Raw genomic sequence first — 25,572 nt, 5'->3', positions numbered from 1 at the left:
AGGAGGTCAAACGAAATTTTAAACAAATGTTACATATGCTGGAACTACAATTTTTTTTTATTTAAGTTCCAACACCAGATTTACTCGTCAGACTGTCTCTGTTCATATTCTTTTTAGAAGTGTAATATTAAACAGGAAAATCATCCGCGTAGTTTTCTACATAATTGTTTAGAAAAAACAGTCTTGATTTTGTATTTGTAGTCTTGTTATGTGTATAGTAGTCGCAACCTGACCGCGATGGTTACCCTTAGGCTGATTATTCATATCGATTATTTCATTGTAGAAATAAGGGTTGCTTAGGGTAACCGTGTATATTTATATGGAATTAGTTTGTTCACAGTGCAGTATCAAAGTATGTATACTTATATTTGATCAGTCAAAACTGTCCAATACACTTATTTATATTCACACAACTTTATATTTCCATTTTCTCGTGCAGTTCGTGTTTTACCTACACTCCGTTTCAATAATATGTTGTGCCTTATTATGTATTATGATACGTGGGTCAACCATCAGGGTCAAGTTGCGTCCACTGTATGTATAGTTATATTTGATCAGTTAAAACTTTCCAATACACTAATTTATATTTACACAAATTTATATGTCTATTTTCCCGTGCAGCTCGTGTTTTTTTATGCAAAGAGATGAACCGTCTGTCTTACGTACATTCCTTTTCAATAACAGGTTGTGCCTCATTTTGCATTATAATACAAAGGTCAACCACCGGGGTCAAGTTGCGTCCACTATACGTCGCTTGCAAAGCAGGAGCGCAGGTTTGTATTCAAATACTAACCTAGTAGTCAGGTTAGTATTTAGTTACCAACCTGCGCTCGTGCGTTTTTCAGGTTGATACGCTCAATAATAACCCAATCCAAACAAAGGAGGCATGCGGTAATTCCACGAGAAGCGGCGTATGGTCCCCAAATAAAATACTGTGAAATCATTTAATTTCGTCGGCACGAAAGGACATCGGACATTATGCTAGGGATTTTGCCCTAAGTTCAATGCTATTTCTTGACTTCAGTAGCTGATAGTTTTATATAACAGCTTCAAATACGGATAAATAAGTTATATTCCTATCAAACTGTCACAAAAAAATAGTTTTATTTCATATTCGTTTTCTTGAAATTCGAACAGTTTGTAACTAAGGGTCATATTTTTGAAAAATTTAAAGTGTGCATTTTTAGTTAAAATAAGCATTGGTATTTAAGGTATGTCTACTATGAAATATTTTAACACAATAAATAAACTGATACCATGCAGTTTATCAGTTTTATTGACATTTTTGAAAATAAACGAAACGGAAAAAATAAAAGTGGAACAAAATTTTTGGTCCCTAACTGTACTTCAGTTGAGTGCCCATGATAACACTGATGCATTGACCATATCCTATTGTTTGTTTTCTATACATCTATTGCTATACTGTATTTATACACATGTACAATACTGACCGGGCATTATGTGGAGGATTATTATTGAATACATGCAGTGGTGTAGCTGGCCATACATTGGCGTAGTTGGCCTTTTTCAGTTGAAACGGAGGGGTGCAGGAGACTGTCTATTCCTCTGTGGGTTCAGGGATGCCTTCCTTTTAGCATTTTATATCAGTGGAACAGAACTTCACTAGCTAGTATCAACATTTATATAGATATTCTTGGGGTGTCTGTGTTAGTTCTTTGAGGTCCTTACTAGTATTTCGGTTGGCTTCGAAATAAGTTTCAGACGTGTGAGCGAATTGATGTTAATTCTGGGGGTGTCAGTGTTAGTTCTGGGCGAGTCAGTATTAGTTCTATGGGTGTCAGTGTAAGTTCTGTAAGCAACTGGGTTAGTTAATGAGATGGTGTCTGGTGTAGTTCTGTCAGGGTATAGGATGCTGGATCGAATAAAAGCAAATGTTGCTGTGAAAATGCATTCTATGTTCGCTTCAACTGTGTCCTACAAAAGGTAAAAATTTGCACCTAAGTGGCACTATTCCCATAGAAGTTTGTCTGTATTTCTTTGTCATGTTTACGTTGAAGACACATATGTAATATGTGGAAGCCACCTGCTTCGTTCTTGACTTACGACAGATGCAGTTGTCTCAATCCTGATGACACTCAATCGACGGACTTAGACTGTCAACAGATAACAGATCTGATTGAAAAATTCATAAGATATACATGTACTTATAGCGATCTGTCTGCTTTCTAGCTTGACCTTGACCTTCTATGTCCGCTATTTATTTAGTTTAGTGTTTTCTGTGCTTGAAATATTTACAAAAATGAATAAAGCTGTAGATATGTAAGGTTTAGGAAACACATGCAATAAGTGTCAAATATTTATGTGAAAATTTATTTGCTGACACCCTGTACATATTTTTTTTTTCAATTTTAAACACTTTCCCACCTGTGACCAAGTGCCATTTTTTGCAGCATACGTATATAATAATTATTTACAAAGGCGTGTGAACTATTTTGTTGCGTCACTGGGGGGAAAGATGTTTAAAACGTAAAAATGATTTATGTTCATATTTTAAAAGAAAAGAGAATGAGAAATATCTACAAAGTCTTCTTTTTTGTTCATAAACTTGTAAAATGAAGTCGCATTTATCAAGAAATGGTCTTCAACTATCGTAACTATGCAATTTCAGAAGTCTATCCTTATGTCACTTTTTCCTTAATCGGATAGGCAATCTGAATAGGAAAATGTCCGAGGTCCTTTCGTGGTTTTGACCAAAACGGCTGTTTCGTGGGGACGTAAATTCGTGGATTTTCGATTTTTGAAAAAAAAATAAAAATATCATTATTTCCACAGGAATAAATCTACTAGTACTTCTGTCCTTACATGTGAAACCTACACGTGTACGCGTGTCAAACAGCGCTACCATGGTTACCGAATTTGCAATCGACGCCGCGGGAGATTAGCGAGTGATCATGTGCCAATTCACGACTGCGTTATCTATAATTATACGACCCCTAATTTGCAAAACTTTTTAAAACTGTGAAATATTTAATGAGAAAAGTCGGCACCTTGCACAATCACATTCATAATCGAAACAAATATAAAGTTGATAATTTGATTGTGTTTAGAACAAGAACTACTTATTGCACTGCAATTTAAAACACGCTATAATACATTTAAATAGTGCTAGTATAACCATAATAATTCTTACATAAACTATTATAAACTGGTCCGACTTTTTTTCAAAATGCATATGGGAAAATTAGACCCATCGTGAAAATCGCCACAAAAGCCGATGATACGTTTGGCCAGGTAAATCGGCTGTCGAGACTATTCGCTAGTTTTCGGCCTACTCCGTATTTCAGGCCGATGTCTAACCCTTCTTCGCGAATGTACCGTTACATTAATACTTTTGATCATATGGATTTAGGAATATTGTTAGGTCTAATTTACAGTGATTGCAAAGATAGATTAGAAATAGAAATCTAAATGGCTATTGGTGGTTTAATCAGAATATCATTTATAACGGTATTCACAACAAACACATTATTATAAAACCAAACAATGACTTTCCAAAAGTAATTTATACTTTCTTACAATCAGATGGAAACTCGCTTTTATAATACTTTCTTTGATTTCATGATTATGAAATAAAGATTTTAAGTAGTTTTTATGTAATCAAATAACTGCACATTTATTATTATGTGGTGAGCGGTGTCCAACTAGCTTAGAATTTTATGCCAGCTCGAAGATCGAAATTCAACTTCATAATTTATCGAATTTTGATCTATACCTGAAGATCGAAAAACATCAAATTGCAAAATAGCTTTTAATTTCGGGCCAGCTCAAGATCGAAATTTATAATATTCCAAAAGCCAAATTTCGATCCCGTATTGAATGAACAGCCTGTTCCAAGATTGATATTGAAATGAAAAAGTCAAATATCGAGCAAGCAGTTAGTGTCGAGCCATCTCGAAAATCGTACTTCAAATTTTGAAAAGCTGAATTTCAGTATAATACTGAAACTGCGATCTGCTCAAGATTCAAAGATTAAAAATCGTGCAAGATCGGATATATCGAAATTCAAGTTTTTATGCCCCCGGCATCTACTGATGCGGGAGGCATATAGTGATTGTCCTGTCCGTCCGTTCGTTCGTCCGTCCGTCCGTCCGTACGAGGTTAACCAAATGGGACCGTTTCGTCTAGCATCAATACCCCTTACTAGAATGACTTGATACTAATGCAGATGTAACCTGTGACCATTCCTCATCTTCAGACATCACCTGACCTCCGTTTGACCTTGACCTTGAACTTGACCTCGTTTTGGATTTATGTTGCTTTGTATCGACAAGGATGCCACCGGGGACATCAAGCGTTTATTGAACACAGCTCCTTGTAAAAAATCTAAATAGATTATTCTCGGTATTATATTTCAAGCATGCTAGAATTTTCGACGCAATCGAATTTAAAACTGGTATTGAATGTGAAACTATCTTTAAACAGCCAGCTTCCGGGAAAACCCAGTACTGGTGTCATATGAGAAGTCATGGTCGTGACCCCTTTCACGGATGCTCGAACCCACGACCCCTGGACGACCGCTCCCTTCAAAATATTTGAATTTCGGTCATCCTGCTGGATCTAATTTCAAATTCGACGAATTCTTTTTATTTTAATTTCGATTTCCGAGTCTATGCGAAATTCAATGTAAGCGAAATTCAACATCATCCTTTCAAAATCCTCAAGCTGTTTAAAATTGACTATTGGCTGTAAACAAATCATATTATGGAGCGTCCACTAATTTATAAATCCGTACATGTGTGCTGTTTAGCGGGTGAGAAGGTATCAGTCTTTACCGTTAAGGAGCTTAAATTCCGTAAGAATTGACGGAAACATACGAGAATGTTCGAGTCTTTCCAATAAGGAAAAAAAACCTATACTCATATGCAAAATGCTTTAAAAAGACCATTTTCTTCTTCACCTAGAAAACTGAAATTAGTATGAAACAATAGCTAAATGAATATAGATTACTAAGTCGTTTGCAAAGGTCTTTAAGCACACATAAGAATCTATTTATTCTTTGTTAAACAGAAGAAATTTCAGCAAATTATCCATATTTTACTATATTTCTAATTGTAGATAGACAGACATAAAGTATACGCAAAAAAGACCATTTTCTTTTAAATTCATTTTTAAAATAAAATATTCATAAGAAAGACAATGCATTGAATGTTATCACATCGTTTGCAAAACTAAAATACCTATAATACTTTTTCCATGAATTTAAATAAAGTAAAGGGCTCCTTCTTTGCGCTATATAAAATATTTTCGCTCGTCTGAAAAATCGATGGGTCTAATTTTCCCATATGGAATGCGCGTCTGCATCTAAAATTACAAGCTGTTGAACTTGTGCATGTGTTATTTCCTGCCGAGAAACGTGTAGTGTGAATTAGGTATTAATGCATCCAAAGTCGTAGTATTTTACTACATGTAAGTAAAATTAAAGGCTAGGTTATAAACATTGCAAAGCGGGGCCGAAAAAATCATATAACAGCCGTATTATAGTGCAGGTGGCACGTGACGCTACGTCAAACTTCTATACTTAGTATCTACTTTCACTTTGACAAACTTGTCATAAACAAACCATGGGTACATTTCTAAATGAAATAGTCGGTTTTGTTCCCACGCATACCTATGTTTATCGTTGATGGAGTCTCCATAAACTACACGAAAGCTGCAGGTTAGTACTGCGGCATGCATACAACTACGGATCAGATCGAACGGCTATGGGTTTTATTTTTGGCGACTTTGCGTACAATTAAAAATTATCGTGGGCATAATTTATTCGTTGGGACTTAAATTCGTGGTACGAAATTAATCCCCCACGAATAATAATAATTTCACAGTAATGGGTTTGCCCTAAACGACAAAAGAATGAGCAGAACTAAACAAACAGGAATTTAGAAAGGATATCTGAGTTTATGGAGCTTGCATATCACAGGAACTGCCAAAAGACAAAATTAAAAAGCAGGCACCATATCCATTGGGTGATTATACAATACCCAAAGCTATGAAGGCGGGAGTATTGGAACCACCCAGGCCGAAATGTTCAAGCTTAGAAACTAAACAGTACCAATAACACGACATAAAAGTCGTGCTAAACGATCTGAGAAGATTGAAATATAACAACGCTGATTAAAGTCTTAGTGCTTATATGTTCTACGGATAGTGTAATCCGAAGTAAACATTCATTTTTTGTTTGTTTGTACATTGTTTAAATTATGCTTTACAGCAGCATTTTGGCTGACAAAATGTATTTTCAGAGAATAAGTGCTGCATGTTCGATGAAGTTTGAATAAATGATTATGCTTTAATTAGTGAATTTGTTTGTGGAAGAAAAAGTTACAGAAAGCAATTGTTTTTCTATCTGTTTTTATTTTACAAACACCCTAGTCAGTTATCATAAATTATTATGATCACCGTTTTATTGAAATCCTTTGCAAACTTTTCTATGTGCTCTAAGTAGATTTTCCATTTCCCGCCAGCTAATCCAATATTCTCTGGGAACCCAATAGTTAGGAAGCCATCGCATTTTCCTAATTTCTCCAAGTCCGCCCGCTTAGCTCAGTAGGGAGAGCGTTGGTCTACGGATCGCGGGGTCGCGAATTCGTCCCCGGGCGGGGCGAATGTTCTTCGTGACGATTTGATCAAAGACATTGTGTCTGAAATCATTCGTCCTCCACCTCTGATAATTCATGTGGGGATGTTGGCAGTTACTTGCGGAGGCAAGTTTGTACTGGTACTGAATCCAGGAACACTGGTTAGGTTAACTGCCCGCCATTACATGACTGAAATACTGTTGAAAAACGGCGTTAAACCCAAAACAAACAAACACAAATAATTTCTCCAAGCATTCCTTGAACCATTCCAATCTTTGCTCTGGCGTATCATAGTACGGTGAAATTTGTTTGTTTTTTGCGAAACTGGAAACATTTTCCGTATTCCCACTGTACTAACAAACAAACAACGTGGAGGCCAGAATTGCCAAATGCCACCAGTTATCGTGCGAGTCATATCACTCTTCCTTTTGTCTTCAAAATACCGTTGGAAAAACAAACTCATTAATTAGTTTTTCATTTATTTAGTTGAATAAAAATAAGACGGTCGGCATACGCCGATTTCGACTGCTCCTAATAGAAGAATGAAATAAAGACAGTGGGGCGCGGTACTTGGAGCTGTCAGTGACAAAAACACCACTGTGCATAGTTATGTCTTTTTCAATTTTAGCTGTCGATCAAGGCGGTTCCCCATTGTGTTCGTAGAAAGAGATAACAGAAATACATTCATTTCACGTTGAAACGTTCATTTATCCCATTGATCATTGTACATCTCTGGTGAAGGTTTTTCGACAACATCCGCAGCAGTAACAACAATCACACTATAGATCCTTCTATACCAATGGTGAAGGTTTCTTTCTGCAACAACAGCAGCAGAAGCAACATCAAGTACAAACACTGGTTATCAATATCACCAGCATCATTTTCACTTTGTTTGTTTTGAAGTAAAGGTATTACAAATACAAGTCTACGTCATTACAGAATATCATTCGAAATATTTCGGAGAAATGCGTGATTCTTTCAAGAATAAGAATAGCTACTAGAATGCAATACTACATTATATTCTTCAAAAAAGGGTAAATATGTAATCACTTAATATCTGTAACATCTTTCGATTGCAGGCAAGTGCGAGGTCCAAATGCCCACTTTTGAATATCCTTTATAGTTTTTCTATATTTGTTCTTGAAATTCATTCTTTCACATATATTACACATCGCTCTTTGATAGACCTTCAAATACCCTGGAGAATAGTACTGACTCTTTTTCTGTAGAAGGTCAGCATATTTATCAACACTAAGGTTCTTCAAGAAGTTTCCAAGATCCTTAACAGTCTTAAAATCATCTGTTGCTATGTATGTTCCTTCAGGAAAAAGTTGTTTTGCTTCACCAGGGCTACCACCACGTGTCAACATAATTATATCATAATCGAAGTTTTCGTAAAACTTTTCTGTAAAATATTGATGGCATAAAGCATTCTCAAACGCTAGATAAAATCTGAAAGTTGTATTTAGAAGCTGAAAACAGTTTCCGTCATGTTTATAGCGAGTTCCGCAGGTCCATCTTTTACCGCAATGTCCCAGAACCTTTACATCAATATACTTCTGTAACATTTTGACGTATTCTTGTCGTTTAGAATGCGTTTGGCAGTGTGATGCTATCATCAATAGTGTTAGGTTTTTATTTTTAGCTATGGTTTTAAAGTCCTTTTTAATCTCGTGTTTGTGTCTTAGTATTTCTCCATAAGGTAGAAATATGTCTGCATTATCCTTGTTGTACGTCATTGTCCAGTTAAATAAGTATTCTTTATTTCTATACCACCAGTTACCATTTGCACCGTATGAAAAAGGAGATTCATGAGCTTCAAAAATCCAAACTTGACCATCTGGACGAGTAAAATCAAGTTTCCTTGGCATCTTTTGACCATCAAATATAACTGCTTGGCTAATATTTGCATCTATTTTGTTAAAAGTCATATTGCAATTGCGGTACTTGCATTTGGAAAATCCACAAAACATGACGTCTTTGCGATAAACTCGTATAAAGGCAGGAGGATTATACCAGAGTATTTGAAACGTCCTGTTGCTTGAGGATATGTTTTCAGTGTCTTGAAAGTTCTGGTCGTTTGAAGCTGTGTTTCCCCACATCTTCACTTCCACCTGAAATTCAGACATAATCGTTCGACATAACAAGTTGCTAAGGTTTTAAATATACACAAATGTTACTCTTAATTGTTCAAACTGTTTTTGAAATAGTAAAAACTATTCCAAGCTTTGTAGTTATGTTCCTTTAGCTGAGTTTGTGTGTTTACATCACTTAATGTTGAAACTGATAAAAGGTTGGCAAAAAATACTCTCTTTTACATTTCAATTTTCAATGTCGAAGAAAAGGCTCTTTTATATCATATTCAAACACCCTGTTCTAGCTTGTTTTATGTGTAGGATTGTTCAGGTACAATCTTTCTGTTGAGATTATCATTTTAGTAATTATTTCATTTTACTTAAACAAGAACTATGAACAAAGAAGAACAACTTAACTAGGAAACTTAAAGAAGTAAAAAGGAATGCAAGCTACATGGGAATATCGGTAACGCATTTTCACTACGCTGTAATTCGTACTTTTTATTTCTTTAAAAGACACGTGGAATGTGATCCTTTTCTAACTTGCACCGTGGCGTACAGATTTTCTGCTCGATGTGTATCCCCGTGGCGTGCAGAAATTGCTTTCCCCGTTGCGTACAGTCCTTTGTTTACGCGTTGCGCCGCGACGTACAGCATGCCAAATTAAAAACCTTTGAAACATCTATTTTAGCGGGTGTTGGCCAGAAAATGATGGACATGCACCAGCAGCTAGACAGTCTTCACACATGTGGACAGGTAATTTTATGGATGCATTCATTTTAGCCGAAAAATCGTCACTTTTATTTCGTTTCCTCGCTTCGTTTTTCGAATCCTCAACACGTCGTGTTCAGTTCAACATTAAAGGAAGAGGCTGTGGTTCGATCAAAAAAGATGACGTGCCGTTGATTTGCCGTTTCAAGCTCTTTCGCTTCATTTATTATCTATTGTAGAGGGCGTCATATTTTAAAAGTTCAGACCAAAATCAAACGACGCTTACCTTTCAACATTTCACGTCCGCCATCTTGAAAACACCGCGGATTTTCGGCGTACAGAGTTTCCATACAGTGACTACTGATAATTGCAATTGCGAAGCTCTTTGTTTATGAAAGAGTACCTATATTGTGATATAGAGACATGTAAACACTACTTACCTGTATGGGTTTGAACATGTATGATTGTCTACACATTAGTAGGAAGACGCCAGTGGACACACACAACATAACCTGAATTTAGAAAGATATGGAGTTCAGTGATTGTTACTATATCATTACTATCTATACATAAGCAGTTTATTTTGATGTTAAATCAAATTATAATTTAATATACCACTAGGTTACAGTTGAATCTGCCTGTAAAGACAACACTTTGAAATGTAAAAGAGTTTGGTAATTGGTGTTCGGTCGACAATGTCAACGATGATTCATTATTTTGTTACTAATCGCAGATACAAGAAACAAAAGGCAACACCCCCACAAAAGAAGAAGGAAAAAAAACCCAACAAAACACCAGAGATTTAATAGATTGGTGTGAACATAATGAGTGCATCAAAACAACATAGACAATTGTAAAACAGAGAGAGCAAAGAGAAATAAGAAAGTGATGCATTGTCTTGGTGAGCAGAGTCGGATAAATTCTATAGGGATCAGAGGTGTGCACCATATTTCACTTTTAAACCTGCAGTGCTAAAAAATCAAAGGACTGTGTACACATAATGCATACCCGCCAGATGAACTTAACACGAACGTAACGGTAACACAATACCCGACACGTAAAACGTAGCAAACATCCATGTACATAGATCATAAATCAAAAGACGTAACGACCAATACCGTCTTTAAAATTCTTGATATACTGAACAAATTAGACATATTCCATCGAGCACACCACACATGTCCAGATAATATCTGTTCCGCGAAATGGTTAAACTTCGACAAACTCGATCTTAGAACGATCTGTCCTAAAACACCCAACTAACTATAAAACGAAAAAACATGAACGCTAACAGCAAACACACGGCTAACAACAACAAAAAACAGCTTGGCGGAAGCCCTAATGCCGAGTTTCTGTCGTAACAACTGCGAAGAAATTTACTGGAGAAACGATACAAGTGTGATGCGAAAAAACTATCCAGAAGGTTAGAATGAATATTATTCATACAGCTGTTGATATTATAACGTGAAACACTCAGAATAATGGCGACAGTTTGCAGTGATCGTACTAAGCTATTACATATCGCAATGCGCTACTAAAGTCTGTCTCACTTTATTTTCAACCTCTGATTATTTATTTATACCGTAAGTAAATTAGTCAAAAATGACATCGTTGAAATCATAAGGTTGATATCTTTTGGTTTTTCATTTTTTGAAGGAGCATAATTTTGAATCGTACAGGTTTTCTTGAACTGTGTTTTTGGAAAAAAATCAGTTAAAATATATATTGATTCATATGCATATTTATTTATATAAATATAAGTTATTTACCTGAAATTCTCCGAAATTTATGACTTGGAAAACTATCATTGAAATGGACATCGATTACAAAACAAGAGGGTTGTAATTTCCCTAGATCGCTCACCTGAGTTATATGATCTGCATGTTTCAAATGTCAAACCGATGCTAAAATATTAAGAAAGTAGGTCAGTAGGTCACATTTATGGTCACTGACAGCCAGTTTTAAGATTGACGTGCATAGCTGTACGTGTCATCCAAATTTTAAGGCTGTATCTTCAAAAAAAATTCAGTAGGTCACATTCATGATCACTGAAAGTCAGTTTTAAGATTGGTGTGCTAAACTGTACAAATCATAAAAATTTCAAGGCTGTATTTTAAACTAAGAACCCTAGGGACAGGGCCTCTTTTTACCCCAGGGTAATGATTTTAACATTCTTGGAAAAGGACCACAAGGCAGTGCTACATACCAAATGTCAAAGGCCTAGGTCTTGTGGTTTCAGACAAGAAGATCTTTATTTTTCCCTACACAAGTCTATGTAAACCATGTGACCCCAATGGTGGGCCATATTTGACCCTAGGAGTATAATTTAAACAGTCTTAATAAAGGACCACAAGTTAATGTCATATACAAAATATCAAAGCCCTACGCCATGTAGTTTTGAACAAGGACATTTTCAAAGTTTTTCCCATATATAAGTATATATGAAACATGTGACCCCGGGGCGGGACCATATCTGACCCGAGGGAAATAATTTGAACGATCTTGGTAGAGGACAACTAGATAATGCTATATACCAATTATCAAAGCCTTAGACCCTGTGGCTTTGGACAAGAATATTTTCAAATTTCTCCGCGTATAAATCTATGTGAATCATGTAACCATCCCGCAGGGCGTGGCCATATTTGATCCTAGGAGGATAATTTGAACAAACGTGGAAGAGGACCATTAGATAATGTCAAATACCAAATATCAAAGCCCTAGATACTGTGGTTTTGGACAAGAAGATTTTAAAAAATTATTTTGGTTGCCATGGCAACCAAAGTTCTATATGGAATTCAATCCTTTAAACATTTTAATGAAGGTCTTGCTAGGAACATCACTGTGACGTTCCATCAAGTTGGACTGGTGGTTTAGGCTTGGAGGTGTTGTCGGACGAAGGACAGAACAACGCACAAAAAAAAAAAAACAACTTCAGAATAGGTACTCCTTGGTAATTGCGTTCAGAAATAAACAGCACTTAATTTCCGTAGCGAAAAACATTCAGTCCCAGGAGAAAACCTGACGATTATTGCAAAAAAAATCAAGAAATTCACAAGGGTGACCTCAATAATTTACAAAACAATCTTTATATCCTTTGATTCCGTTCCATTATTTCATACGCGCCCAAAGTTGTTGTCCAAAATGAGATGTTATAGACTTCAGTGTGTAAGTACCACTTCATATTTCATTGCAAAATACCTTTCTAATCTCTGTGTTCTCCAATAAAAAATTCAGTGAGTGACAAACAAACATATCTGTAAGTTACATGATTAGAGTTTGAAACCTCTTAAATTCATGGATGTCACATCGACATAATTAAAGGTCATATGTTGACGACTTGCGCAGGTCAGCTGGATACATTCGTGACATGAAAGGATGAAAGAAAGCGGAGAAGGTCATTACATGTACAAGGACAAATTTATCCTCTTTATGTGCTGTTTAAGAAATGATATATCTCATTTTTTGACTTCTCAATAAATAAATTATTTATTTGGAGTTCAGATGCGATTGAATAATGTCATGTGGGTGCAGCCCGGGTAATATAAGGCTGTTTACTACAGAAACAAATGTAAGCCTCCGCAAGTCTATCACACAGTAACGTGTTTACTTTAACGCTAAAGCGTTTCAGTATGTATAACTTTGCATTCTGTCGAAATCGACATGTTCTTATCACACGCTAGGCAAAAATGGCGGCGTAAGAATTTACTGTCTCGAAAACAGAAATTGAAAGAAGCGAAAAGGAGTAAATTCAGCGGATTGTATTTAACGAACTGTATGTCAGGATACTAGTTATATGACCCAGGGAAGTGCCTACGCCTTTAGTATCTTGAACAATGAAATGGGTCCTATCCCTAAGGTGACTACGTCTTAGACTAGCTGACAAACGCAATAGAATGTCTTTTGCTAAAACGTAAAGCTGGTGAGACCAAATATCTCATAATATATAGAATTCTCCTCTGGCTACCTTGCCTAAATGATTCGTGTACCAATTATTCTTAAATGATTTTAATTATGAGCTAGAGAATTTCAGGGATCAGGCAAATCACTAAATGTTTCAAACTAACAAGTTTCTATTAGCTAAAACTCCCATAGGCTAGAGACACTTGACTGGTCTTTTTTTTGAATTTCCCCGTCAGACAATGTCTTTGAATCAACAACTACGAGTCCTATCGATAGATGTGGGCCCTTGTCCTTCTCAACTCTGTACGATTGCCCTGACTCCTGGATTCTCAGCGCCTATATGCTATCATAATGTAGGTATATCCCCGATGCCTTGGTTGTACTTCGCCAATAACGCTGAACCGTCTCTAAGCTGGAACTCTCACACTATCTCAGTTGATTACCAAACTCTAGGTTCTGTCTCAGTTTTCCCGAGTTCAGCCTATATTTGCTATCGTCTTAGCATTAAATTTCCCTTTTAAAGGTAAAACTCCTATGCGCTGGCCTATAGTTTTGAAACCCTTTTATCAAATTTGTTACTCTTCTTTAGTTATGAACTTCCAAAGTCTTCTTTTTAATAATTTATCCACCTGACAGGGTAACTGCAATAGTCTCCTTATCAAGATACTGGGATAAATTATTAGTTGAATCTTCCATGTGTCTTTTTCAACCGCTGGATACCGAATGAACTCTCTGTCATTCATCTACCTATTTATACCTCAGCAGACGTGAGCTTTGATTGGTGCTATTTATAGAACGTGTTCTGATTGGTCCAAATTTATACATAGTATTTCACAACGAGTACTTGGTATGAATAATAAATATCTGGTTCCATTTAACTTTTGTATATGACATAATGTGTGATGCTGGGATTCAGCTATCCACATAATGAACTCAAATCAGCCACAAATGACCCAAATCCTATTATTAACAGTAATTCATCAATAATTATAGCAATGATAGCATGAAAGGAGAGTCATGCACTATCTGTACTTATGTGTAACATCATGAATATATCAAACATACACATTATTCTGACACTGTAGTTTTCTTATTAAAAGTTAACACCCTATTTTCGTTTTGGTTTTCTTAATTGGCAATATAGTTCTTTATGGAAATAAAAGTCTTTGAAAGTCTAATATGCTAGAAAATGCGAAATCCTGCTCTGAAATCATTTTTGTATAAAAATAAAGAACAGCCGGATTTAGTGATGTTCAGCCTATAACAAACAATAATCTATTCGAGAGCCATCTAGATATATTATTTCGATTCTAACACATTTCCATTGATTTTTAAGTACATTCTTGACGTCACCCATCAAATATTTGCTTCTTTTCAAGCGAGCCGTTAATAATCATTTGTTAGTAAGTAAACTGAATCTGCAGTCTTGAACAAGTTATAAAGGGAAGATTTCATGTATTTATTTATTTATTTTATTTATCTATCTTTTTATTTTTTATCTATTTGTTTATTTACTCATATTTCTATTTTTTTATTTATACAAGCAATTCCCTGAGTAAAGGTCGAATGAATTTTTCTATTTAGTATTATCTTGATATGGGTTCACGAGGGCCGGGCTGCGGAAAAATGCATCTTTTGTAATGACTTTATTGATGACATATGTGATGTCTTTAAACATAATGAACACTATCAACTATAAAATGATATCGGGAAGCTCATATTCTTAGATATTATGGTACGGCATTGTTGATACGATAAGTCTATTACATTTTCTGTAAAGCATCAATACTGTACACGTAACATTAAGCTTAACCTAAAGGGGAGTTTTACAACAGCTGGAAATTAAAAAGTCTGCTGAAATGAAATAGATTAGATTTATTTTAACTATAGCAACTAAAATGTATGTGGTGTACAATTATTACGGCCACTTAAAGATAAAAGACGAAAAAAATCCGTATTTTTTATAGCGAACTATATTTAAAATTTTCATACCGTACAGACGTCTTCGCTCATAAAAATTCTTCATTATTCAGGAGGGAAACTCCTCTAAATGAATTTTATCGTGTCTAGCAATTCTGATTTTATAAAATTTTCAAAATCGATTGGTGGGTTAAAGCAAATATAATATAAATATAAAACTTTTAATGGCTTGTATTCTTTTTATATGCAATAACTTTTTAAACAGAAGGCATTCAAATTTGTTATATTCGTACACCTTTTGTGTTCTTAATGTTATTTTTATTATATTTCAAGTGCCCTCATTCATTTTTATAATTCAGCGTTGATGTATGTTTATATACATACGTTATTTTTCTTCCGATCGTAAAATGTAATAGATATTTAAAAATAATTCAAATTATCTGAATAAAAAATGGAATACTAACCAACGGGGTCCTTTTAAATACCAATGGTCTACATCCATCCATTTGTGTGGTTAATTTTGAACATATGTTTTTACTCCGTTTGATGAAATTATAACTTAAAATTCTGTACTTATATGCATTATTAAGATACAATGAAATTAAAATGCACAAACGTCATACAAAATACGTATTTGATAACATATCACTCAAGCTTCGTTTTGGTACGAAGCAAACTATCGCACTAAGATAAAGCTGACTGCTTTTTACCAAAGTTTTATGGATGCATTACAAAGTAATACTATTGGAAAAAGGAGATCACCCATTCCTAAATATGTTAAAGACAGATCTTCGTATCGTATTCCTAATTTTTCCTTGTACAGTCCATACCTGCGTTCTTAACATACTCTTATCAATTTTGAAAAATTAGATTAAAAGTTGTTTCTTTTAATTCAGTGTCAGTCTATAGCAAAAACTACATTATATTGGACTAAAACTTCCGCAAGGCACCCTTCATCAAACGTATTTAGGTAACCAAGTTGAACTAAGTTGAAATCAATTGAAATTGTGTCCCATGTTTGACTGAGCATCTTAATGCTATTTGTAGTTATTGCCCTAAACTGTTTTAATTGCAATCAAATGACTTATTATTTCAAAACTACATACCTTGTACATATTCTATTTGATTCATTGTTTAAATTGTTGCCCAGTGCACGCATTTTAAGACATGAACTTTGTGTGTGATAAAGCTTTATTTCGGATACACGATGTTTTTCATTATATGTATATCATAGAATGGTATAATATATAAAAACCACTGGGAGACTACGTCTTGTTTTTGAAATATCAACATATCTGAATGGTGTATCAATAAACAGTTAGAATCGTTGCACTTAATAAATGGTAAATTTCATATGATAAATAATCATGTATCTCTTCAGTAAGAAATTTAACCATTTTTATCTATATTGTAGTGTATACCATTTACTGTGACTTTTCACAAATATTTGTCAAACTGTGATGCATCTGTATGATAAATGTATTAAAGTGATTACATCAGTCAAAGAAATGAAATTATCTTTAAGAGAAATTTGGAATAATTGCTAATGATACCATCCCTCCAATTATAAATAAAAGAAAAAAAAATATCTTAAATTTTACAGCATACCCTTTTAACTAAAAAAGGTCAAAAAGTCAACATTTTGATTGATAAACAATGCTTGTATTTATATACTATATATACTACATTTAGATATACATTTAGATTTTTTATTATGCAATAAAAAGCGTTTCTTAAATCATATTTGATACCACAAATCACGTCGTTGTCGTATTCCATTTAAAAATGAGTGTAAAATTACAGTGACCGCTTCGGAAGCGTAGCGGCGGCAGAGCGTCCGCTTCGAGTTCGGGAGGTCGTGGGTTTGATCCCTGGCCGCGTAGTACCAAAGACGTAAAAATGCACAGTCGTGATTACTTACATCCCCTAACTTGTTCAGTCTGACACTTGCCGAACAACCAAACAAAATATACTTTAATGTTATTTTTCTCTTTTTATATTTTGAAATAATGTGCTATATAAAAATATAATTATAGGGACATGACAAACAAGTCCACATTAACACACAGATTCCGAAGAAATGTTTTCTTATAGTTTTCAATGTAAATTTGAGTATGTTTTGCATATAAGTTTAGTTCGACTGAAGTATTTTATCGGTTTTCTGATTATACAACAAGAGATTATCCGAAATGCCACGTATATATGCTGCAATTCCACCGAAATAGCTTCGAGTTAAGACCAGTGTGTCACAGAGCGATAGAATAAACTGTTCAAAACGAACAGTGTAAAATCCGTCACACGCTTCTTCCTTAGACTTTTTCAGGTTTCTTAGACTGTCATCGTGGACAATTTTGCGATTCATGTTAATACATAATTTGATATTTGCTTCAGCAAGTCTTCGTACTTCAGAATCAGTTGCAATATAAATAGCATATTTTCTGTCAACATTAAATCTTTTCAAAAAGTTAAATATCAAAGTTTCATTTGGAGTTCCTTAAGGAATTTGTTATCTCTTGGAACACTGGGATTCTTACCTTTGCGGATATGGCTACTTGCTTAAGTTTTGCCATGTACCCTGTCCTGAAAAGCTTCAAGATAAACCCAAGATTTTTTGATTGGGGTTGAAAAAAGTGTCAGTACTCTGTAAATTTGTTTCCTTTTTTTTGAAGTATTCAGTAACCAATTCAACCGTGTATCAGTTTGCTTGTGGGGTCTTATTTGGTCAATAACATGCACAAAATCGCACAATTACAACTTGTGCCCATTTCCTATCAAAATCAACGTCCTGAATTTGCTTAAAAAATTGTCTACTTTCTACCGAATGACTGAATGCAATAAAGTTCTGCTTTAGAAGAGTTCTAAGCTAATTTCCACATATTGACCAGTTGTAAACAGCAGAAAGTTTTCTAGATTGTAAGGGTTTGTCATATTGATAAAAAAGTCTTATTTGTTAGTAATGCTAGTAGAACGGCTGATACAATGCCTTTCTGACGGTCATCCCAGCCCCGACCTAAACTTGAATGATCACATGTATATACAAGATATCTACGATTTTTGCATTGGTTGACACTATGAACTCTTATATTCTCTATGTTTTCTTCTGTCAAAGAACGACCGCTTGTATAGGCTATATTTCCCGTAACAATGTATTTGTTCCACACACTGTCTTCAACATGTTGTATGGGTAGCTTTTACAGGCCTTTTATGCTGTGCGTGCCGTCTACTGTCTGATAAATCTCCGCATTTTTGTTAACCAGAACGAAAATTAGTATAAACATACCCACTAAGGCCTACATGACAAAAAAAAGAGAAGAATTTTCAGAGAATGTGTTATCTTACATGCATTTAAAAATGTTGAATATTTTTGTTTGTTTCAAATGTACCATCTATATTATCTTAGTTAGGTGTGTAAATGTAGTATCTGACTATCATAAGTTAAAGTAATCTGTATTTTGTAATGCAAATGTCTTTTTATTTTCATGGTTTTTTATACTTCTAACCAAGTTTCACCCATATTGCCTGCGTATACTAGTAAAAATAAACTTGACACCTCTCACCTTGAAGTTTCTATAAATGATACTTTGTTATATTTCAATAGTTCCCTTACAAAGGATATATAAATCTTTAATGGGACAGAAGAATATGTATACTATTCACGTGTTTTTAATGATGACAAAGACCAAGTCTCGTGAAGATTTCATGAATATGCTGTTTTTTTTTTTATTTCAGTTTAAATAAATTTTACATTGGATGCCACATGCTTACTTGCAAAGCATGTTTTTTGATTAAAGTATTGTTTAGTTTTGCTGTCTTTGCATAAGATTATTTTTCTTTTCATTTTTCTGACAGGTTAATGGAAAAAACATCTTCCTTTCATGGAAGAAGAAAATGCCCGTTTAAATAAATTTAAAACTAATGCTGTGACATATGCTTTTTCTACTTCTATATGTCTTAGAAACTAATGTTCTTCAAGCTTACAGAGTATGAAAAAATATAATAGTAGAAAAAAGTCCTATATCCTTACAGAGACAGATATCAATCAAAAACGAAAATTGGCAGTTAAAACATCCAGCTGCACGGAGCACAAATGATTTGCTATGTTTCTATATATTTGAATTTACAAACCTGTCCAGGCAAATGGGGTTCATAATACATACAGGGTGACAATAAATAACTATAGATATATGTCAGGGAAGAACTCGTTGTACGTCAGTCAATTTTTGTAACAGAGATGTCATTTTGGTATTTATTGAAAGATGGCGGAATCAATTTTGTTTTCTAATTAGGAAAAGTATTTCCACGTTTCCTCATGGTAACGTTTATGACAGTATGAATGAAGTAAAACTTTCCTAGGAATTCCTAAATGGCCGACCAGATAGATATTTTTAAAATTCTGCTTTGAAAAATAAAATACCTCTCCTGAAATGTGGAAAGGTTTTAAAACTGTATCTATTTAGTGGAAAGTTAAGAGATTAGTGTTGAAATTTGAATCACCAAGACATGAGGGTAGTTAATTCTAATGCAAGACATAAAATAAAATGTACGTTTATACCCTTGCATAATAACATTTCCAACATAGATATTTTTATATAAACCGTATTAAATTTGTTATCCTTCCATAGATCAATGTCTTGTATGATTTTGATTTACATGCATCAGAAAGTTCTGAATAAATTCATCTTGTCCGATACTCTTCGTATTCATTTGTTTCACAAGGTGGACAAAATCGGCTTTTATACCCGATTGCAATGTCTTTGACTTGCACAACTATTCTGTTGTTACACATTGTTATTTTGTGTGCTCGAAATCCTAATGAAATTTCTAGTCTGATTTTTAAATGGTTCCCATTGTCGCTGTCTTCCATTTTATCCTTTAATAGCTATATTAAATATAAATAAAACTTGATAAACTTTATCTATTTTATTAAGCGACGGTATGGAAGACGATATCTAAAGTGTATTAAAACTGCATATAAAAATCCTCTTTTGGAGAATCAAGTGACCGTATTGAGAGGCGAAATTGGTCCTTTTTGGGGCGACATTTTCATGTTGGGTATATATATGCGTGCAGGGGTAGTATAAATGAATAGGTGAATGTTAAAATACCGGAATAACTAGACTTAGATGTGGCGTGAAAACTGTGTGACATTAGTACCTACCCTTGAATATGATTTATAGTTTCTTCTTGAAAGCAATTATTAGGAAGAAACTGTTACAAGATTATTTTTCAAGTTTGAAAACGCATTCAGTATGCACCAATGTCAACACTTCAGAAAACTAACAATAGTTTATGCCAGTTATAAAATCAAATTTGGATAATCGATCTTATGTTTTATCACTTTTTTGATGCAAAAATATAGTGTCATTAAATATTCATAAATAATGTGCATTGTAAGTGCTAGGAACGAAATGCCCTGCACGTAAACAAGTACCCTTGTGAGTTGTCATACAACAATGTCATGGCAGTATTTCGTAAATGTATCAACTTTAAACGCCCTATAAAATTATCAAACGTTCGTCACGTCTAGCGTTTTATGATTTTCTATACACAATGTAGTTCTTCATACTGCAAGTATTTTTTTTTTGTCTGATTTTTAACGTTACATCTTCTTTAATTGTTTTTGCCGCGGAATGAATCATTCAGGGATTAAAATGTATTCAAACAATATATATGCATGTAAGAAAACGAAGTAATGACTTATGGTGTTCTTACGTAAGCCTTAATTGAATGTTAGATATTTCTGTTTGTAGAATACATGGTGTATTGAAACTGTTTCGATGGCTTTAGTTACTTGTTCTGTCGAAATATACGATTGTTAGATTGGTTATTTTCTGCTACACATTAAGAGTCGACCAATTCCAAAGCGTTTAGTTCTATCCTTGAAAAGGATCTTCTTACATAATTCACTATATGAGCAGTCTTAAAGGGAAAAGTGGCGGTCGTAATAGGTACTTTGACTCAGTATTGATATATTTTCTGTTTCTTAACGAAACTTGGGCTCCTTCAGTACTTCATACTAGAACTTCTCGTACAACACTATAAAAACTATATTTTATGAAGTATTTGAAGGTCTGTGTCTTCCTTTATTAAATTCAAACATTTTGTACATTTTGGAAATGTCTGAGAGAATGACTACAAAATTAAGATATAGTTCACTAAAAGGAATACCAAATCTTACCATTCTTTAATTTTCTAAGAAACCTCATACGTCTTAAAGCCAAATTGCATTTAATACAGTATTCACAAATAATAAGACTCTGTCTGGCCGTGATATAATGAAACTAGCAAAACCCATTGCGCCACTACCATCGGTTATTAACAAGTACTAGTATACTGAAAGTTAAGAAATTATTGTTTAGAATGTTCTAGCTTAAATAGTTATGTTTGAATACTTTTAGTAAGTAACATAATATATTACTTAGTATTGACTCAAGTAAAACAAAATACTTGATATTCAAACCAACTTTTGCCATTTGAACTTGACTTATTGATTCAATTAATGAGAAGAAGGTATGTTACGTACGCTCATGTTTTCTTAATCGTAAAGTTGATATATAAATTATTCCTTAGATGCTTTGTAACGTTCCTTAAAGACATTAGCGTGAGGAAAAGCAATCATGACTTTTTTAATCAAACGTATCATCAATTAATTACTAAGGTGAAAAAATACCTTAAATAATTCATTGGTATTAGATCCGTCAACTATACAGATTCCGTGATGACATGCTATGCTACGTGATACTAATTCATTTAATTAGCTTAAAAAAACAACAACATTGGCATCAAATCCTTTCATTTCGATTTGTTTTGATAGATATATGTTTTATACATGTATTCTGAATTTCATTACGGACATTATAGAATTTGACAAACATGCGTGTAAGGAAACTTAGAGTTTTCATTATTTTAGCATGTTTTCTGATTTTTTGGACAATATTTTCAGAAGGCAAAACATTTCTTAGCTCTGTAGGGAGAGCGTTGGTCTATGGATCGCGGCGTCTTGAGTTCGATCCCTGGGCGGGGCTTATGTTTTCTGTGAGGATTTGATAAAAGACATTATGTCTGAAATCATTCGTCCTCCACCTCTGACTCATGTGGGGAAATCCATGAGAGCCGAATACAACATCTCAGATAAAGCTGCTGTTATAATGACTCTTTAATTATATACCTTGTACTTTTTATATAAGTGGCAAATCAGGTATTTTTCTCAAAGTGCCAGTAGACAGAGCGGAATTTCATAATTCTATTTCTAATCACGTATAACGGCATTTGGGCACACAACAGACTTATTTTTGGTTTTTTAAAAAAATATTGACAAAATTTGCGCACATGGGGTGATATTTACACTAAATCTGGTGCAGATCAAATCCCGTATTTGTATGATTTAGACATGAAATCACGATGGATTTGTTAAATCCGTGGTATTTTAGATCAAATAGTGCTTATTTTACCTTCTGTGCATCAAAACACTTGCTGAACTAATGTAAAACACTCGGAAAATGCGAAAACTTGCATATGAGGTGACATTTTTGGCCAAAAATCGGACATGAGATGGCCTTAGAAAACACGAATTTCTCGACTTTAACTCATGACTTGTAAATGGAACTGCACAGGTTGTCTTTAATGAAGGTTTTCTGAGAAATAAATGCAAAAATTGACAAAAATTAAATAAAATAATTCCCCTTATAGGTTATATTGCAGTAATTCGGTCAAAAATGTGCTTCCGAAAGAAGACCCTAATAAACAGATCCTATTTTTTTTCCCATTTTTTGTGCATTTGCGTGAAAATCGCGGGCCAAATGGGTATTATTTCACTCGTAGAATGAATTTTACATAAACTAGGACACTTTTCATGCTAATATTTGCATGTTTTCGAGTTATTTACTTGAAAACGAAAGTAGGGTGTTTGTTCTGCGGACCACTTTCTGAAATGCGCAATATGAGGGTACCTGAGTTCAGTTGACTTGCATTTCACTGCATACTATTCAACACCCCTTTTTCTTTTCGTTTTTAGAAGCATATGTATGGTTATCCTGTGGAAAATAGGTCTACGACGGAGTGAAAATCTAGAAACTGTAACAAAATAGTTCTGAAGTAGCTGAATTTTATATGAAACGAAGAACAATTTCTTTTATTGGTATATAGCCTTTTATATTTTAGCAGAAGTCGACTAAATGCACCTCTGTATCATGTAGCTATTTTTGCTACCTCACCAATGGACAAATACATACTTTGCAATCACTGATTGCCACCCGTTCAAAAACGTGAAAGCATTGATTGCTACCCGTTCGAAACCGTTATCGTTTCGAAGCCTAATTTTTATAGGAATAATAGACCAAAAAGTACAAATTATGATCACTTTTAAAATTTAAAATTAAATTTCAATATAAATATCATTGATGAATGCTTTCAATGTACTTAACGTTTGATCTCAGCAGAGTTTCCAGCCATTGGTTGCTAACCGTTAAACGCTGTCAATTTAAGTCATAATAATTACCATCGCTCCTCCTTCACCCTAAGCATCGCATATAAACGTATGTAGCGTCCAATTAATAAATGTGGCATGCGCCTTCGTATGTCTACGGTTCTAGTAGATTTTTTTTTTTTCATATAAGATAGAAGAACAAAGAGTATTCACTGAAAATTTACTGACTGAAGAGCCAAAAGTTGCAGACCATGATCAGCCTGCACATCCGTGCAGCCTGATCTGGGTCTACACTGGTCGCAAGGGCAGAATCACTTGCCGCCAGCAGACTAAAGGTTAATTTAGAAACGATTGAACTATTTAAGATTGATTCAGTTAAATCTTGCAAATCTAATTAAACAAGTCGTTATTCTGAAGCAGTGTAGCTCTTAGATACAAAGACTGCTGCGTTTGGTAGCAAACACATTTTATATTTTCTTTTTTGCATATATTCTTTGTAAATCAACTTTTATTTCTACCTATATGGAACTTGATGAGGCTATAGACCGAAATAAAGAAATAAGTGAGATGAGTCGACCGACAGAGAAATTAAACAAGAGGGCCAAGATGGCCCTAGGTCGCTCACCTAAGAAACACTCCATAACAGTGTAAAACATGTTTGACCTAGTGATTTCATGGAAACAAATATTCTGACCAATTTTCATTAAGATTGGACCAAAAAATTGGTCTCTTGCGATAAAACAAGCATTTTCTTAGATATGACCTAGTTTTTGACCCTAGATGACCCTTTTTTCAAACTCGACTAGATTTTTTTCAAAGGGATCATTCTGGCCCCCAAATTCATGAAGATCAACTGGAAAAAAATACAGCCTCTATCATACAGAAGTTTTTTCTTTGATTTGCCCAAGTGACCTAGTTTTGACTCAGATGACCCTATTTAAATTCGACTAGTTTCATTAAAGGGAATCAACTGACCAAATTTCAAAAAACAAATTTAAAAAAAGTCTCTATGAATACACAAGTTTTTCTTTATTTGCTAGTGACTAGTTTTGACTCAATTAAACCCCTATTCAAAACGACCTAGATTCTCAAGGCATCCTCTGACCAAACTTCTGAGATCAATTGAAAAATACATCTTATTGCTACACAATTTTTTCTTCGATTTGACTTAGTGACCCAGTTTTTGACCCAGATGACCCATTTTTGAACTCATCCTAGATTTTATCAGAGGTAATCATTTGGCCCAAATTTCATGAAGATCAGTTGAAAAATACAGCCTCTATTGCATACACAGGTTTTTCTTTGATTGACCTAGTGACCTAGTTTTGACCCCAGATGACCCATTTTCGAACTTGGTCTAAATTTCATCAAGGTATTTATTCTGACCAAAATTCATGAAAATCAATTGAAAAATCGCCTCTATCGCATACACAGGTTTTTACGTGATTGACCTAGTGACTAGTTTTTTACCCCAGATGACCCATTTTCGAAATTGGTCTAAATTTCATCAAGGTAAACATTCTGACCAAAATTCATGAAGATCAATTGAAAAATACCCCCTCTATCGCATACACAAGGTTTTTCTTTGATTTGACCTAGTGACTAGTTTTTGACCCGAGATGACCATTTTCAAATCGGCCTAGATTTCATCAAGGAAATCATTCTGACCAAAATTCATGAAGATCAATTGAAAAATTTAAACCTCTATCGCATACACAAGGTTTTTCTTTGATTTGGGCCCAGTGACCTAGTTTTTGACCGAGTGATCCTTTTCGAACTCGGCCTAGATTTCATCAAGGCAATCATTCTGACCAAAATTCATGAAGATCAATTGAAAATTTCCGCCTCTTGCATACACAAGGTTTTTCTTTGATTTGACCTAGTGCCCAGTTTTTGACCCAGATGACCATTTTTGAAAATCAGCCTAGATTTTCAAGGTTATTTA

General features: G+C 34.3%; 1 protein-coding gene across 1 annotated transcript; it reads right to left on the bottom strand.

The window, feature by feature from the left end:
- Positions 1–7,628: 7,628 nt before the first annotated feature.
- On the bottom strand, positions 7,629–9,930 carry LOC128550857 (glycoprotein 3-alpha-L-fucosyltransferase A-like). Its single transcript, XM_053530776.1, has 2 exons — positions 9,823–9,930; positions 7,629–8,710 (listed from the first exon to the last, which is right to left on the bottom strand). The coding sequence occupies exons 1-2, from the start codon at positions 9,889–9,891 to the stop codon at positions 7,643–7,645; spliced, it is 1,137 nt and encodes a 378-aa protein (XP_053386751.1). The 5' UTR covers positions 9,892–9,930; the 3' UTR covers positions 7,629–7,642.
- Between the last annotated feature and the right edge of the window lie 15,642 nt (positions 9,931–25,572).

This window comes from Mercenaria mercenaria, chromosome 18 (assembly GCF_021730395.1).
Source record: "Mercenaria mercenaria strain notata chromosome 18, MADL_Memer_1, whole genome shotgun sequence".
NCBI classification, from domain to species: domain Eukaryota; kingdom Metazoa; phylum Mollusca; class Bivalvia; order Venerida; family Veneridae; genus Mercenaria; species Mercenaria mercenaria.
This window is presented reverse-complemented; position numbering and strand designations above follow the sequence as displayed.

Coding starts and splice junctions, on each gene's coding strand:
- LOC128550857 (XM_053530776.1), bottom strand. CDS start 9,891: ATGTTGTGTGTGTCCACTGGCGTCTTCCTACTAATGTGTAGACAATCA. Junction 8,711..9,822: donor ACATGTTCAAACCCATACAG/GTAAGTAGTGTT, acceptor TCTGAATTTCAG/GTGGAAGTGAAGATGTGGGG.